Source organism: Cloeon dipterum, chromosome 4, assembly GCF_949628265.1.
Source record: "Cloeon dipterum chromosome 4, ieCloDipt1.1, whole genome shotgun sequence".
Lineage (NCBI taxonomy): Eukaryota > Metazoa > Arthropoda > Insecta > Ephemeroptera > Baetidae > Cloeon > Cloeon dipterum.
The window spans coordinates 33,209,291-33,227,249 of NC_088789.1; the positions used below are offsets into that span (position 1 = coordinate 33,209,291).

Here is a 17,959-nt window from a genome sequence, read left to right on the forward strand (position 1 = left end):
CCAAATTGTGCAGGCGAATTTCTGGAGGGATTGTTGCCTGCAAAAAATGCATCAACCCCAGCCTAAATGTAAAAATTATTTGAAGCAAGGAGCAAGGAAGACAAGGTATTAAACCGCTAAGCAGCATTTTACAGGAGCATCTTTGTGAACACGGCGAACATGTTTGCTGAAGTTGGATGGTCCCTCAATTACCTTCCCACAAAAGCTGCACATGAATTTTTTGGGTTTCCTGGAGCTTTCGTGGACATTCGTTGTGTGCTCTTCTTTTACTTCAAGAGAGTGTAAATAGGTAGCACAGTTGCGATTGCCACATCTGATGGCTCCCTTGTGATTTTTCTTGATATGTTTAGACAGTTAGTTATTAAATTTGAATTGCATCTTGCAGTAGAAGCTGTTCCATGGGCGTGACTGTTGTTTGGCTTCAGTTAGTCTTCTTTTATCTGCGCTGTCACTTTTTGGCAGTTCAATTTTCTCCAACTGCACACAAAACTGCTCTAATTTCCCCACTAAAATGCATACAAAAAATTAAACAATTAAGCTTCAATTATTTTAAGAAAGCATATATACTAGACTATGGTAGATTCACGCCACCCCCCTTCACGCTTCGACTTTTTCCGCGCGACCGGGGGTTCGCAACCGGCACCGACGACTCGCTTCCGAGAGAGAGAGAGAACGCGAACGCGACTCTATCGTCTCGCGTGAAGCGGCGACGACGCCGAGCGGCGCGGCCCCTGCGCGACTCCGGTGCGAAAGCGAGCGAACCTCCGTCACCCCCGAGAAATCCAGCGACAAAGACGGGGCGGCGAACCGCGCTTTCGGGTTACCTACGAGCACGCCCGATGAAACTAATCAACGAACTCCGGGGATTCAGCAACTCTACGGGGGCAGCTGACTCGAGTTAGGGGATAGCCACGAGTATCGGCCGTTCTATGTGGGTGCCTGAAAGAACTTTAGGCGAACTCTGGGGATTTGGCAACTCTAGGGGGGACTGCTGACTCGAGATAGGGGGTACCAAAGGGGACGCGGCCGACCTTGGTCGGTGCCCGACAAAACTGGACAAAACCTGAAAATCAGGGGCGCTACGCTTAGGGTTGCCGGATCCTCCAAGGGTGACGCAGGTGTCCTAACGGTCAACCCGGAGTTGGGTCAGGGGTCACAACCTAGTGTTTCCGAACTTCCGCGGGTCCCCTGATACTTCGGTTGGTGAAGGTAGAAGTGCCAGTGTCTTGGTGCTGGTTCGTGGGGGACGCGCGTTGGGGGTCGTTAAGCGGAGGCGTGGGAGCAGGGGGTCAAGTGCCGGGGCCGGTGGAGGTTTCGGGGGCGTTTGGTGGTATTGGGGTGGAGTTTGCCGTAGAGTAGTCCTCCGATTTAATTAAATTAAGTGAAAATTCAAGCTTTATATGGGTATTTCAATTGAAACGCCACGTATATGTAATAAATTGGTTTCGTCGCAGATGCGGCTGGTGATTCTTGAGCTTCCGCCGTCCTTGCAGGAGCTGGTTGCCATAGGGCGTCAACTTTGCACTTCAATCTGATCTCGCGAGGGACCACACCCGCTTCTCGCCGACCGCGACTGACACTTCTTCCTCCCTTGCAAGTCCGCGAAACTGGGTATTGAGTCGACCGAAGATGGGGTCTTCGAGTCCGAAAGAGACATTTTTGTTTTAATTAAAATTTAAATTATAGGTTGATGCGTTTCTTTTGTTTGGACAGGCAATGGCTTGACGGGGAGTTGCTCAATACCATCAAAGAACTGAAAGTCAAAGGGAAGACACGGAAGACATAAGAAATCCCTTTGCTTATTCGGCGTTTCGCATTCCTCCTTGTGTAAACGGACAGTTGTGTCCTTCTTGTCCCAGTGTGAGCCATCAATGTGGTCTAGCTGAGGGGCAAAAATAAAAAATAACGACACGCGAATGCTTCTCAAATCATCCTCCTCCAGCACTCTCAGGTGCTTCAGGTCCTTTGAAACACAGCCAGAAATTTGGCTACTGGCGTAGAGGGATTTGACGCCTAACATCAGAAGGCTTCGCAAAGCCCTGCACAGCTCCAGCAACCCGGAATGGTGAAATGTGAGACAACTGAGCCGCAAAATCTGTAGCTTCTGCATGTTTTTCAGCGACTGCAGCACGTCCATAACGAAATTTTTTAAAATATTTCCCACCTCGCATACGCGACAACCTTGGTCGAGGAGCTCTATGGGATCGACGGGGACGCTTTTCTAGGCGAAATTAAGGCAACCTTTCCTCTTCTTTAATGCTAATACGGTTTCAACGATTGGTGCATCCTGTGGAGAGCTAACGCACCAAAGCTTCGGAGCTCCCTCCAGCAGTATGTTGATTGATAGGAGCCCCGCGTTCTCCACATGGGGGAGAAAAACTGAGCCAACACTCCCGATGTAAGTGAAGCCAGAAGAAATCCCAATTGCTCCTTCTTCCATCACTTTCTCCACTGCGGCTCCGTACGTGTTTGGAAGAAGGAGCTACAAGCAAACCGGTGAAAAAATTAAGTTTGGCCGCTACCTCAAGCTTGCCGTCGATTAAATCAAGGTTTTGCAGGTCTGAAGCGTAATCTGCTTGCCAACCCCCTCCTGGTGAAAATAGACTATAGCTGTCTTTTTTTCGTCTGCAGCAAAGTCTCTATTGGGTATTTGGCCCTTTAAAAATTACATGATTAAAAATTTTACGGAGAATTAAAAACACATAGTTAAATATTGGAATAGCAGCTCAGCCTTCTTCCAAAGCGTTTTCCCTAAACTTCCAAAGATATTCATCCACTCTATCATTGGTTAGGACCCAGTATGCATTCCTTTTGCCGCCATTTCTTTCCATCCTCTCACGATTTATTATGACCGTAAAATCATGTTTCTTGTAGAGCTCGTCCAAATCATGTAGGCGAATTTCTGCAGGGATTGTCGCGTGCAAAAAAAGCATCAACCCCAGCCTAAATGTAATTCGCGTTTTCTCTCTGGGTCGCGGGTCGTCGGCGCCGGGGTTGACCCCTCGGTCGCACGAAAAAAGTCGAGGCGTCAAGGGGGGCTACCATAGTCTAGTACAATTGCACAAAAAATTGCACAGATCTGAACTTTTCCAAAAAATGCGAGGGAGAACGCGCCACCTGACGCACCAGCGGACGCGCCACAAGACACGCCACTAGACGCGCCACCAGACGCGCTAGTGGACGCACCACCAGACGCGCCAGCGGACGCACCACCAGACGCGCTAGTGGACGCGTCACCAGACGTGCTAGTGGACGCCACATCAGACGCGCTAGTGGACGCAACACCAGATTTACCAGCGGACGCGCAACTAGACGCGCCAGCTGACGCGCTAGTGGACTCGCCACCAGACACGCCACCAGACACGCTAGTGGACGCGCCAGCGGACGTTCCACCAGACGCACCAGTGGACATTGCACCATTCGCGCCACTAGACGGACCACCAGACACGCTAGTGGGACGCGCCACCAGACGCGCCATTGGACGCGCCACCAACGTTTGCTTGGGCAACAGCAGCAGTCTCCACTTGACCAACGTTGGTGAGTTTGCGAAATGGGACGATATTTACAAATTAACTAGTCAAAAGATGTAGTAACATATTATATTACGTGGGTGCTGGCGGAAACAAGTCCTCAAAAGTCTGGTTTCTCGAATTCTCGATCATGAGTGCAATGTCCAATTTGTCCTCATTCCCCTTGCAGCTCCTGTTGAATCGAATCAAGGGGAATGTCCTTTTGAGCCGAATGGTGGCACTTTTCCCCAATTTTGGCAGCTATCAATTCCAGAACTAGTCTTGCGTCCTGTGTTTCACAAATTCGCTAAACTTTGGGCGCATCGGACAGATGTAGGACTTAAGATAAAAGTCCAGCATTTTCAACGTGTGCGAAGAACAACGACCCAATACTGCCAAAATGTCATGCAAGTCGTACTTCCTATCGCTTCACTACCTAACAGTTTGGATACGGCCTTCCCATATGTGCGCGGGTGGAGCGACAAAGCGAATTGGTGTTAATTCAAGTGTATAGTTTTATTTGGCGTTTACCTCTAGTTCCTCACTGCACAGTGCTCTACTATCATTTGAACCAGACGCGACAGCAAACGCGCTAGTGGACGCGCCTTCAGACGCGCAACCAGACGCGCTAGTGGACGCGCCAGCGGACGCACCACCAGACGCGCCAGCGGACGCGCCACCAAACACGCTAGTGGACGCGCCACCAGACGTACCACCAGACGCGCCAGCGTACGCACCACCAGACGCTAGTGGACGCGATACCAGACGCGCTAGTGGGACGCGCCACCAGACGCTCCATTGGACGCGCCACCAACGTTTGCTTGGGCAACAGCAGCAGGCTCCACTTATCGGTGGTGAGTTTGCGAAATGGGACGATATTCTCAAATTAACTAGTCAAAAGATGTAGTAGCATATATTACGTGGGTACTGGAAGAAACAAGTCCTCAAAAGTCTGGTTTCTCGAATTCTCGATCATGAGTGCAATGTCCATTTTGTCATCATTCCCCTTGCAGCTCCTGTTGTTGCAGGGGTTCGGCCGCCAAATCACGGACTGTGGTTTTGCAAGGGCTAAGTCGAAAACCGTATTTACGGCGACTGACACATTAAACCCGAGGTTCGAACCAAAATTGAACGCGTTAGGAGCAGTCAAGACAATTTCTCCTGGTTTTTGTATGACCTGATTTGACCGACGAACAATATAATTAATCACACACATAATTTAATTACAGGTTTCGTCTTTTACGAAGTTTCTGAGCACACCAATCGATTCTTGAGGGTCGATTTAGGTACTGAGCCGACACTCCCGAAGTAAGCGAATCCAGTAGAAATCCCTATGGCTCCTTCACCCAATGCTTTCTCCACTGCTGCTCCGTTTGTGCTTGGTAGAAGGAGCTACAAGCAAACCGGTGTAAAAATTAAGTGTATTGTTTGATTTGGCCGTTACCTCTAGTTTTTTGTCGATTATATCAAGGTTTTGCAGGTCTGAAGCGTATTCTGCTTGCCAACCCCCTCCTGGTGAAAATAGACAATAGCTGTCTTTTTTTCGTCTGCAGCAATGACTCGACTGGGTACTTGGCGCTTTACAAATTACATGATTAAAAATTTAACGGAGAATTAAAAACACATAGTTAAATATTGGAATAGCAGCTCACCCTTCTTCCAAAGAGTTTTCCCTAAACTTCCAAAGATATTCATCCACTATATCATTGGTTAGAACCCAGTATGCATTCCTTTTCCCGCCTCTCCTTTCCATCCTCTGACGATTTATTTTGACTGTAAAATTGGGGTTCTTGTAGAGCTCGTGTGTAGAGTGGTGCGTCCTGTTGAGAGCAAACGCACCAAAGCTTCGGAGCTCCCTCCAGCAGTATGTTGATCGACAGGAGCCCAGCGTTCTCAACATGCATAAAAAAGACAGAGCCACAACATCCGAAATACGCCAGACCTGAGGTGATCCCGATGGCTGCCTCTCCCATCACTCTCTCCACAGCAGCAGCACCGAATGTTTTTGGGAGAAAGGACTGCAAGCAAACCGGTGTTATAATTAAGTTTATAGTTTGATTAGGCCGCTACCTCAAGCTTGCCGTCGATGATATCAAGGTTTTCGATATCAGATGAATATTCGGCTTGCCATGTCCTTCCGGGAGAAAATAAATTTACTCCGTCTTTTTCTTTCGACTGCAGCAATGTCTCGATTGGGTATTTTGCCCTTTAAAAATTACATGATTAAAAACATCCAGCAAAAAAATTGCTAATAATAACTAAGGGTTTATGCAACTGGTCAATTAAAAACACATAGTTAAATAATTGAATAGTAACTCACTCTTCCTCGAGAGCGACCTGCCTGAACTTCCACACGTAATCATCAAACTGATCGTAGGTGAGGACCGTATATGGCTTCCTTTTGGGGCCTTTGAATTGGATTCTTTGACGACTTACTTTAAATGATCTTCCACTGTTCTAAAATAGCTGGTCCAAATTGTGCAGGCGAATTTCTGGAGGGATTGTCGCCTGCAAAAAAAGCATCAACCCCAGCCTAAATGTAATTCGCGTTTTCTCTCTGGGTCGCGGGTCGTCGGCGCCGCGGTTGACCCCTCGGTAGCACGGAAAAAGTCGAAGCGTCAAGGGGGGAAATTTACCATAGTCTAGTACAAATGAACCTAATTACACAGATCTCAACTTTTTCTAAAATGCGAGGAAGGACGCGCCACCAGACGTACTAGAGGACGCGCCACCAGGCGCCACTAGACGCGCTAGTGGACGCGCAACAAGATTAACAAGTGGACGCGCCACTAGACGCGCCAGCTGACGCACTAGTGGACTCGCCACCAGACGCGCTAGTGGACGTGCCACCAGATTAACAAGCGGACGCGCCACTAGACGCGCCAGTGGACGTTGCACCATACGCGCCACTAGATGGACCACAGATCTTGCATGGTGTAGGTCGTCTCAAGACGCACTAGTGGACGCGCCATCAGACGCGCTAGTGGACGTGCCACCAGATTAACAAGCGGACGCGCCACTAGACGCGCCAGTGGACGTTGCACCATACGCGCCACTAGATGGACCACAGATCTTGCATGGTGTAGGTCGTCTCAAGACGCACTAGTGGACGCGCCATCAGACGCGGTAGTGGACGTGCCACCAGATTAACAAGCGGACGCGCCACTAGACGCGCCAGCTGACGCACTAGTGGACTCGCCACCAGACGCGCTAGTGGACGTGCCACCAGATTAACAAGCGGACGCGCCACTAGACGCGCCAGTGGACGTTGCACCATACGCGCCACTAGATGGACCACAGATCTTGCATGGTGTAGGTCGTCTCAAGACGCACTAGTGGACGCGCCATCAGACGCGGTAGTGGACGTGCCAGCAGATTAACAAGCGGACGCGCCACTAGACGCGCCAGTGGACGTTGCACCATACGCGCCACTAGATGGACCACAGATCTTGCATGGTGTAGGTCGTCTCAAGACGCACTAGTGGACGCGCCATCAGACGCGGTAGTGGACGTGCCAGCAGATTAACAAGCGGACGCGCCACTAGACGCGCCACTAGACGCGCCAGTGGACGTTGCACCATACGCGCCACTAGATGGACCACAGATCTTGCATGGTGTAGGTCGTCTCAAGACGCACTAGTGGACGTGCCATCAGACGCGCTAGTGGATGTTCCACCAGATTAACAAGCGTACGCGCCACTAGACGCGCCAGCTGACGCACTAGTGGACTCGCCACCAGACGCGCTAGTGGACGTGCCACCAGATTAACAAGCGGACGCGCCACTAGACGCGCCAGTGGACATTGCACCATACGCGCCACTAGATGGACCACAGATCTTGCATGGTGTAGGTCGTCTCAAGACGCACTAGTGGACGCGCCATCAGACGCGCTAGTGGATGTTCCACCAGATTAACAAGCGTACGCGCCACTAGACGCGCCAGCTGACGCACTAGTGGACTCGCCACCAGACGCGCTAGTGGACGTGCCACCAGATTAAAAAGCGGACGCGCCACTAGACGCGCCACTAGACGCGCCACTAGACGCGCCAACTGACGCGCCACTAGACGCGCCACTAGACGCGCCAGTGGACGTTGCACCATACGCGCCACTAGATGGACCACAGATCTTGCATGGTGTAGGTCGTCTCAAGACGCACTAGTGGACTCGCCACCAGACGCGCTAGTGGACGTACCACCAGATTAACAAGCGGACGCGCCACTATACGCGCCAGCTGACGCACTAGTGGACTCGCCACCAGACGCGCTAGTGGACGTGCCACCAGATTAACAAGCGGACGCGCCACTAGACGCGCCACTAGACGCGCCACTAGACGCGCCACCAGACGCGCCACTAGACGCGCCACTAGACGCGCCAGTGGACGTTGCACCATACGCGCCACTAGATGGACCACAGATCTTGCATGGTGTAGGTCGTCTCAAGACGCACTAGAGGACGCGCCAACAGACGCGCTAGTGGTCGCGCCACCAGATTTACCAGCGGACGCGCCACTAGACGCGCCAGCTGACGCACTAGTAGACGAGCCACCAGACGCGCCACCAGCGTCTGCTTGAGCCACAGCAGCAGGCTCCACTGGACCAACTGTGGTGAGGCTGCAAAACGGGACGATATTTTCAAATTAACTAGTCAGAATTTCAATAGATCGTTTAGCGTTTATTACTTTGGAGCTGCCTGGAACAAGTCCTGAAAAGACAGGTTCAAAGACCTCTGCATCATCAGGGGAACGTCCAAGGGTTCATAGTTTCCCTTGCAGCTGCGGTTGTGGCATGGGTTGCCCGGCCAAAATTAAGTGTATTGTTTGATTTGGCCGTTACCTCTAGTTTATTGTCGATTAAATCAAGGTTTTGCAGGTCTGAAGCGTATTCTGCTTGCCAACCCCCTCCTGGTGAAAATAGACAATAGCTGTCTTTTTTCGTCTGCAGCAATGACTCGACTGGGTACTTGGCGCTTTAAAAATTACATGATTAAAATTTTTACGGAGAATTAAAAACACAGTTAAATAATGGAATAGCAGCTCACCCTTCTTCCAAAGAGTTTTCCCTATACTTCCAAAGATACTCATCCACTATTTCATTGGTTAGGACGCAGTATCCATTTCTTTTGCCGCCTCTCCTTTCCATTTTTTGACGATTTATTTTGACTGTAAAATTGGGGTTCTTGTAGAGCTCGTCCAAATTAACATCCGAAGGCTTGGCAAAGCCCTGCACAGCTCCAGCAACCCGGAACGGTTAAATGTGAGACAACTGAGCCGCAAAATCTGCAGCTTCTGCAAGTTTTTCAGCGACCGCAGCACGTGTTAAACGAAAATTTTTAAAATATTTCCAACTCGTATACGCGACAACCTTGGTCAAGGAGCTCTTTTGAATCGAGGGGGACGCTCTTCTGGGCAAAATGATGACAGGCTTTCCTCATCTTTGTTGCTATGACAGCTTCCACAAGTGGTGCGTCCTGTTGAGAGCAAACGCACCAAAGCTTCGGAGCTCCCTCCAGCAGTATGTTGATCGACAGGAGCCCAGCGTTCTCAACATGCATAAAAAAGACAGAGCCACAACATCCGAAATACGCCAGACCTGAGGTGATCCCGATGGCTGCCTCTCCCATCACTCTCTCCACAGCAGCACCGAATGTTTTTGGGAGAAAGGACTGCAAGCAAACCGGTGTTATAATTAAGTTTATAGTTTGATTAGGCCGCTACCTCAAGCGTGCCGTCGATGATATCAAGGTTTTCGATATCAGATGAATATTCGGCTTGCCATGTCCTTCCGGGAGAAAATAAATTTACTCCGTCTTTTTCTTTCGACTGCAGCAATGTCTCGATTGGGTATTTTGCCCTTTAAAAATTACATGATTAAAAACATCCAGCAAAAAAATTGCTAATAATAACTAAGGGTTTATGCAACTGGTCAATTAAAAACACATAGTTAAATAATTGAATAGTAACTCACTCTTCCTCGAGAGCGACCTGCCTGAACTTCCACACGTAATCATCAAACTGATCGTAGGTGAGGACCGTATATGGCTTCCTTTTGGGGCCTTTGAATTGGATTCTTTGACGACTTACTTTAAATGATCTTCCACTGTTCTAAAATAGCTGGTCCAAATTGTGCAGGCGAATTTCTGGAGGGATTGTCGCCTGCAAAAAAAGCATCAACCCCAGCCTAAATGTAATTCGCGTTTTCTCTCTGGGTCGCGGGTCGTTGGCGCCGGGGTTGACCCCTCGGTCGCACGGAAAAAGTCGAAGCGTCAAGGGGGGAAATTTACCATAGTCTAGTACAAATGAACCTAATTACACAGATCTGAACTTTTTCAAAAAATGCGAGGAAGGACGCGCCACCAGACGTACTAGAGAACGCGCCACTAGACGCGCTAGTGGACGCGCAACCAGATTAACAAGTGGACGCGCCACTGGACGCGCCAGCTGACGCACTAGTGGACTCGCCACCAGACGCGCTAGTGGACGTGCCACCAGATTAACAAGCGGACGCGCCACTAGACGCGCCAGCTGACGCACTAGTGGACTCGCCACCAGACGCGCTAGTGGACGTGCCACCAGATTAACAAGCGGACGCGCCACTAGACGCGCCAGCTGACGCACTAGTGGACTCGCCACCAGACGCGCTAGTGGACGTGCCACCAGATTAACAAGCGGACGCGCCACTAGACGCGCCAGCTGATGCACTAGTTGACTCGCCACCAGACGCGCTAGTGGACGTGCCACCAGATTAACAAGCGGACGCGCCACTAGACGCGCCACTAGACGCGCCAGTGGACGCGCAACCAGATTACCAAGTGGACGCGCCACTAGACGCGCCAGTGGACGTTGCACCATACGCGCCACTAGATGGACCACAGATCTTGCATGGTGTAGGTCGTCTCAAGACGCACTAGTGGACGCGCCACCAGACGCACTAGAGGACGTGCCAACAGACGCGCTAGTGGTCGCGCCACCAGATTTACCAGCGGACGCGCTACTAGACGCGCCAGCTGACGCACTAGTAGACGAGCCACCAGACGCGCTAGTCGACTCGCCACCAGACGCGCCACCAGCGTCTGCTTGAGCCACAGCAGAAGGCTCCACTGGACCAACTGTGGTGAGGCTGCAAAACGGGACGATATTTTCAAATTAACTAGTCTGAATTTCAATAGATCTTTTAGCGTTTATTACTTTGGAGCTGCCTGGAACAAGTCCTGAAAAGACAGGTTCAAAGACCTCTGCATCATCAGGGGAACGTCCAAGGGTTCATACGTTCATAGTTTCCCTTGCAGCTGCGGTTGTGGCATGGGTTGCCCGGCCAAATCACGGTCCTTTGGATAGTAAGAGCCTGCCGCCACCCTACCAGATCGAACACGGTGTTGACCGCGACCGCAACGTTGAACCCAAGGTTAGCCCCAAAATGATAGGCGTTGGGAGCAGTAACTACGAGGTCGCCTGGCCTTTGGACGACCTAATATGACCGACAAACAACATAATTAAGCATACATAATTACAGAAAAAAGAAGGTTGTGCAACGCAAAGTGTAAATTTTTTCCCGCCAAAACAATATGAATGCGAGAAGTGCGCATGCGTCAGAGCTGGCTGGATCTGATAAAGAAGTCATTCGTGCAAGTGCTCAAACCAGCTCTGACGAGGCGCGTACTTCTCACATTCCTATTTTTGGCGGGAAAATTGGTATCCACAAAATGAAAATATCCACTTTGCCTAAAAAATTCGACCCTCACGAATGATTGGTGTTCTCACAAACTTCGTTAAAGTCGGTCATTAAATTGTAAAAATAAAATTCAATTTATTATATTTTGAAAATACTACGGCGTTCAGCGGGCAACTTTAAGGCCATCTAGGCTCACTACTCGGCCAAATCATTGTCTAATAAGCAGGACGCAGAACGTCATGGGAAGTTTTTCACAGTAAAAATTGAAATAATTTTGCAATTCAAATATATATTACACAATTTAGATTGCTTAAATAATTTATCTCTACAGAACCGTGAGAGCTTGCTGAGTGAGAAGGGCACTACAAGCAGTAGCCAAAAGAAAAAATTAAGATGTTTCTGCGCTTTGATACAAATCATGTACCGATCAAGAATAAGGAAGCACGGCCGGGAAGAGCAAAGGAAAGGACAAAAATTTATTCAACAGTTGTGGAAGCCCTAGGAGTTCTAAAAGCCGCCAATATAAGACAATGAATAAAGTAGCAGGATTTGAATCTCAAGTCCAGGCATTAAGAAATGCATTGAAATTAAAAAAAAACACGCTAGTGGCTTTGAAGACGAAAGAGCTTCCACAAATGGTGAATTTTCTCTGACGAAATTCGTCAATTTTTCCCACCTCGTAGACGCGAATACCCTGGTCGAGGAGCTCCTTGGGTTCAAGAGGAACGCATTTCTGGGAGAAATGAGGACAGGGTTTCCCCATCTTCCTAGCTAAGACCGCGTCCACAAGTGGTGCGTCCTATGGTGAAACGATGCACCAAAGCTTCAGGGCTCCCTCCACCAGTATGTTTATTGAGAGGAGCACCGCGTTCTCCACATGGGGGAGAAAAACGGAGCCACAGCTTCCAAAATACGCCAGACCTGAGGTGATCCCGATGGCTGCCTCTCCCATCACTCTCTCCACAGCAGCACCGAATGTTTTTCTCCCGCCAGAGGGTTCGAGAACGACGCCATTGAGCGCGTACACAGCTGCAGCGGCTTTTTGCCTCACGTTGAATTGGACAAAGCCGACACCGCAAGGCTTCATTTCTGAGTCGAGCAAGAGGCGCGACGCGATGATTTTGCCAAAGGGGCTGAAGATTTCCTCCAGTTGGGCAGAGGTTGTCACACAGCTCGGCAGATAATTCACATACAGGGTAGCATCTTTGATGTCCTTGCAACCAGGTCGTGCATATGACACCTGAGAACAGATTTAAATTAATGGCCAAGTAATAATATAAACATACTTTTATTCAAGTAGAATGATTGGGATTTTTTATTTAAAAAATGAAGTTAGATGAAAAGATACGCTTAAAAATACCCAAAATTAAGTTCATTTTTCTTCGAGAATTGTCCCAGAAAAATTAATTCTTTTAATTACAATAATTTCTATGATTTTCAGGGGTAAACTCGGAGCCTAATGGCTTTCAGGTGCTTCCACATTAAACAAAAAATTATTTATTCACAAAGATAGATATTCACTGGTCAGCACGTGCGAAATTTTCAATATTTTCAACCAGTTATGATAATCAAGAGGAATAAAACCTTCTGTACCAAGCGAAAATAATAAGTGAAAATCTAACTTTTATGGTTCCTCTTCCAATTTCCTCTTCCGTACGGATTTTTTCTTTTATAAATTTCCTTTTGCTTCCTTAATTTTTCGAAACATTTCCCTCTGAAAATTTTTCAAGTGAAGGTTTTAACTGAAGGTGGTTTCTTTTGCAAGAAACAGACTACCTAAACTTGGGTGGTAAGAAAATACAACTCTGATTTCAACTAGTTTAACTTTCAATTCGCACAAACAGTCAAAATTACCATTTCAAGACTTTCAAACTGTTTACAGCTAGAGATGATCGATTCATGAGCTATAAAAATTCAAACCTTGATTTCTTCTGATCCAATTTTCAGTCCATTCATGGCTGCTAATGCCTTTTGGGCGAAATGAGGCTTAGTGTACTTGACAAAGCCCATGCTCCGTCCTGTAGTAGAATCGCGAACAATTTTCGCACTGGTCAGGCTGCCGAAGTTCCAGAACATCCTTGTCAAATCTTGCTCATTCATCTCAAGAGGAATGCAGTTCACAATTAATTCACAATAATCGGGAAGATCGCCCTGTTCTGACGACCTGTCCAGGGAAGAGCCAACAGAATTGAACAATTCTCCTGAAATGCGAGATTTGATTTATTGTATGGACAACTTGCTAGAGTACTTACTTGAGGCTGGACTGGAATATCTGTTGATATCTCCATGGTGGTACTTGAAGGCCGGTGGTGTAACGAATGGGAGGTACAATGCTGCAAGAAGTCATGTTTATAGATATACAATTTATGTCCGTACCACCAGACGCGCTAGTGGGACGCGCCATTGGACGTGCCATCAACGTTTGCTTGGGAAACAGCAGCTGGCTCCACTTGACCAACTGTGGTGAGTTTGCGAAATGGGACGATATTTTCAAATTAACTATTCAAAAGATGTAGTAGCAGTGCGAAGAACAACGACCCAATACTGCCAAAATGTAATGCAAGTCGTAATTCCTATCGCTTCACTACCTAACAGTTTGGATACGGCCTTCCCATATGTGCGCGGGTGGAGCGACAAAGCGAATTGGTGTTAATTCAAGTGTATAGTTTTATTACGCGTTTACCTCTACTTCCTCACTGCACAGTGCTCTACTATCATTTGAACCAGACGCGCCAGCAAACGCGCTAGTGGACGCGCCTTCAGACGCGCAACCAGACGCGCCAGTGGACGCGCCAGCGGAAGCGCTAGTGGACGCACCACGAGACGCGCCACGAGACGCACCAGTGGACGCGCCACGAGACGCACCAGTTGACGCGGCACCAGACGCACCAGTGGACGCGGCACCAGACGCACCAGTAGATGCGGCACCAGACGCACCAGTGGATGCGGCACCTGACCCGCCACCAGGCATGCCACCAAACACGCTAGTGGACGCACAACCAGACGCACCACCAGACGCGCCAGCGGACGTGCCACCAGACGCAGCAGTGGACGCGGAACCAGACGCACCAGTGGACGCGCCACCAGACGCGCCACCAGACGCACCACCAGACACGCCACCAAACACGCTAGTGGACGCGCCACCAGACGCACCTCCAGACGCACCAGTGGATGCGGCACCAGATGCGCCACCAGACACGCCACCAAACACGCTAGTGGACGCGATACCAGACGCACCACCAGACGCGCTAGTTGGACGCGCCACCAGACGCTCCATTGGACGCGCTACCAACGTTTGCTTGGGCAACAGCAGCAGGCTCCACTTGACCAACGGTGGTGAGTTTGCGAAATGGGACGATATTTTCAAATTAACTAGTCAAAAGATGTACTAGCATATATTACGTGGGTGCTGGCGGAAACAAGTCCTCAAAAGTCAGGTTTCTCGAATTCTCGATCAAGAGTGCAATGTCCATTTTGTCCTCATTCCCCTTGCAGCTCCTGTTGGTGCAGGGGTTCTGCCGCCAAATCACGGACTGTGGTTTTGCAAGGGCTAAGTCGAAAACCGTATTTACGGCGACTGACACATTAAACCCGAGGTTCGCACCAAAATTGAACGCGTTAGGAGCAGTCAAGACAATTTCTCCTGGTTTTTGTATGACCTGATTTGACCGACGAACAATATAATTAATCACACACATAATTTAATTACAGGTTTCGTCTTTTACGAAGTTTCTGAGCACACCAATCGATTCTTGAGGGTCGATTTAGGTACTGAGCCGACACTCCCGAAGTAAAAGAAGCCAGTAGAAATCCCTATGGCTCCTTCACCCAATACTTTCTCCACTGCTGCTCCGTTTGTGCTTGGTAGAAGGAGCTACAAGCAAACCGGTGAAAAAATTAAGTTAGGCCGCTACCTCAAGCTTGCCGTCGATAAAATCAAGGTTTTGCAGGTCTGAAGCATAATCTGCTTGCCAACCCCCTCCAGGTGAAAATAGACTATAGCTGTCTTTTTTTCGTCTGCAGCAAAGTCTCTATTGGGTATTTGGCCCTTTAAACATTACATGATTAAAAATTTTACGGAGAATTAAAAACACATAGTTAAATATTGGAATAGCAGCTCACCCTTCTTCCAAAGCGTTTTCCCTAAACTTCCAAAGATATTCATCCACTATATCATGGGTTAGGACCGGATATGGATTCCTTTTGGGGCCTCTGAATTAGATTCTCTGACGATTTACTTTAAATGATCTCGCACGGATCTGAAAGAGCTGTTCCAAATTGTGCAGGGGAATTTCTGGAGGGATTGTTGCCTGCAAAAAAAGCATCAACCCCAGCCTAAATGTAAAAATTATTTGAAGCAAGGAGCAAGGAAGACAAGGTATTAAACCGCTAAGCAGCATTTTACAGGAGCATCTTTGTGAACACGGCGAACATGTTTGCTGAAGTTGGATGGTCCCTCAATTACCTTCCCACAAAAGCTGCACATGAATTTTTTGGGTTTCCTGGAGCTTTCGTGGACATTCGTTGTGTGCTCTTCTTTTACTTCAAGAGAGTGTAAATAGGTAGCACAGTTGCGATTGCCACATCTGATGGCTCCCTTGTGATTTTTCTTGATATGTTTAGACAGTTAGTTATTAAATTTGAATTGCATCTTGCAGTAGAAGCTGTTCCATGGGCGTGACTGTTGTTTGGCTTCAGTTAGTCTTCTTTTATCTGCGCTGTCACTTTTTGGCAGTTCAATTTTCTCCAACTGCACACAAAACTGCTCTAATTTCCCCACTAAAATGCATACAAAAAATTAAACAATTAAGCTTCAATTATTTTAAGAAAGCATATATACTAGACTATGGTAGATTCACGCCACCCCCCTTCACGCTTCGACTTTTTCCGCGCGACCGGGGGTTCGCAACCGGCACCGACGACTCGCTTCCGAGAGAGAGAGAGAACGCGAACGCGACTCTATCGTCTCGCGTGAAGCGGCGACGACGCCGAGCGGCGCGGCCCCTGCGCGACTCCGGTGCGAAAGCGAGCGAACCTCCGTCACCCCCGAGAAATCCAGCGACAAAGACGGGGCGGCGAACCGCGCTTTCGGGTTACCTACGAGCACGCCCGATGAAACTAATCAACGAACTCCGGGGATTCAGCAACTCTACGGGGGCAGCTGACTCGAGTTAGGGGATAGCCACGAGTATCGGCCGTTCTATGTGGGTGCCTGAAAGAACTTTAGGCGAACTCTGGGGATTTGGCAACTCTAGGGGGGACTGCTGACTCGAGATAGGGGGTACCAAAGGGGACGCGGCCGACCTTGGTCGGTGCCCGACAAAACTGGACAAAACCTGAAAATCAGGGGCGCTACGCTTAGGGTTGCCGGATCCTCCAAGGGTGACGCAGGTGTCCTAACGGTCAACCCGGAGTTGGGTCAGGGGTCACAACCTAGTGTTTCCGAACTTCCGCGGGTCCCCTGATACTTCGGTTGGTGAAGGTAGAAGTGCCAGTGTCTTGGTGCTGGTTCGTGGGGGACGCGCGTTGGGGGTCGTTAAGCGGAGGCGTGGGAGCAGGGGGTCAAGTGCCGGGGCCGGTGGAGGTTTCGGGGGCGTTTGGTGGTATTGGGGTGGAGTTTGCCGTAGAGTAGTCCTCCGATTTAATTAAATTAAGTGAAAATTCAAGCTTTATATGGGTATTTCAATTGAAACGCCACGTATATGTAATAAATTGGTTTCGTCGCAGATGCGGCTGGTGATTCTTGAGCTTCCGCCGTCCTTGCAGGAGCTGGTTGCCATAGGGCGTCAACTTTGCACTTCAATCTGATCTCGCGAGGGACCACACCCGCTTCTCGCCGACCGCGACTGACACTTCTTCCTCCCTTGCAAGTCCGCGAAACTGGGTATTGAGTCGACCGAAGATGGGGTCTTCGAGTCCGAAAGAGACATTTTTGTTTTAATTAAAATTTAAATTATAGGTTGATGCGTTTCTTTTGTTTGGACAGGCAATGGCTTGACGGGGAGTTGCTCAATACCATCAAAGAACTGAAAGTCAAAGGGAAGACACGGAAGACATAAGAAATCCCTTTGCTTATTCGGCGTTTCGCATTCCTCCTTGTGTAAACGGACAGTTGTGTCCTTCTTGTCCCAGTGTGAGCCATCAATGTGGTCTAGCTGAGGGGCAAAAATAAAAAATAACGACACGCGAATGCTTCTCAAATCATCCTCCTCCAGCACTCTCAGGTGCTTCAGGTCCTTTGAAACACAGCCAGAAATTTGGCTACTGGCGTAGAGGGATTTGACGCCTAACATCAGAAGGCTTCGCAAAGCCCTGCACAGCTCCAGCAACCCGGAATGGTGAAATGTGAGACAACTGAGCCGCAAAATCTGTAGCTTCTGCATGTTTTTCAGCGACTGCAGCACGTCCATAACGAAATTTTTTAAAATATTTCCCACCTCGCATACGCGACAACCTTGGTCGAGGAGCTCTATGGGATCGACGGGGACGCTTTTCTAGGCGAAATTAAGGCAACCTTTCCTCATCTTTCATGCTAATAGGGCTTCAACGATTGGTGCATCCTGTGGAGAGCAAACGCACCAAAGCTTCGGAGCTCCCTCCAGCAGTTTGTTGATTGATAGGAGCCCCGCGTTCTCCACATGGGGGAGAAAAACTGAGCCAACACTCCCGATGTAAGTGAAGCCAGAAGAAATCCCTATGGCTCCTTCTCCCATCACTTTCTCCACTGCGGCTCCGTACGTGTTTGGAAGAAGGAGCTACAAGCAAACCGGTGTAAAAATGAA

At 49.0% G+C, this 17,959-nt stretch overlaps 2 protein-coding genes across 2 annotated transcripts in view; one reads left to right on the forward strand and one right to left on the reverse strand.

The window, feature by feature from the left end:
* LOC135942715 (serine/threonine-protein phosphatase 4 regulatory subunit 2-like) overlaps positions 1-17,959 on the forward strand; it is a 161,919-nt gene that overhangs the window by 29,822 nt on the left and 114,138 nt on the right. The gene's annotated exons all lie outside the window — the stretch shown is intronic.
* Positions 13,398-14,454, reverse strand: LOC135943850 (uncharacterized). Its single transcript, XM_065490517.1, has 2 exons — positions 14,067-14,454; positions 13,398-13,510 (listed from the first exon to the last, which is right to left on the reverse strand). The coding sequence occupies exons 1-2, from the start codon at positions 14,452-14,454 to the stop codon at positions 13,398-13,400; spliced, it is 501 nt and encodes a 166-aa protein (XP_065346589.1).

Excerpts from the sequence above, each read along its gene's own strand:
- LOC135943850 (XM_065490517.1), bottom strand. The coding sequence starts at position 14,454 with ATGGAGCGTCTGGTGGCGCGTCCAACTAGCGCGTCTGGTGGTGCGTCT. Across the intron at positions 13,511-14,066 it reads GTCTGGTGCCGCGTCCACTG|CATTGTACCTCCCATTCGTT; the intron begins GTGCGTCTGGTG and ends GACTTCTTGCAG.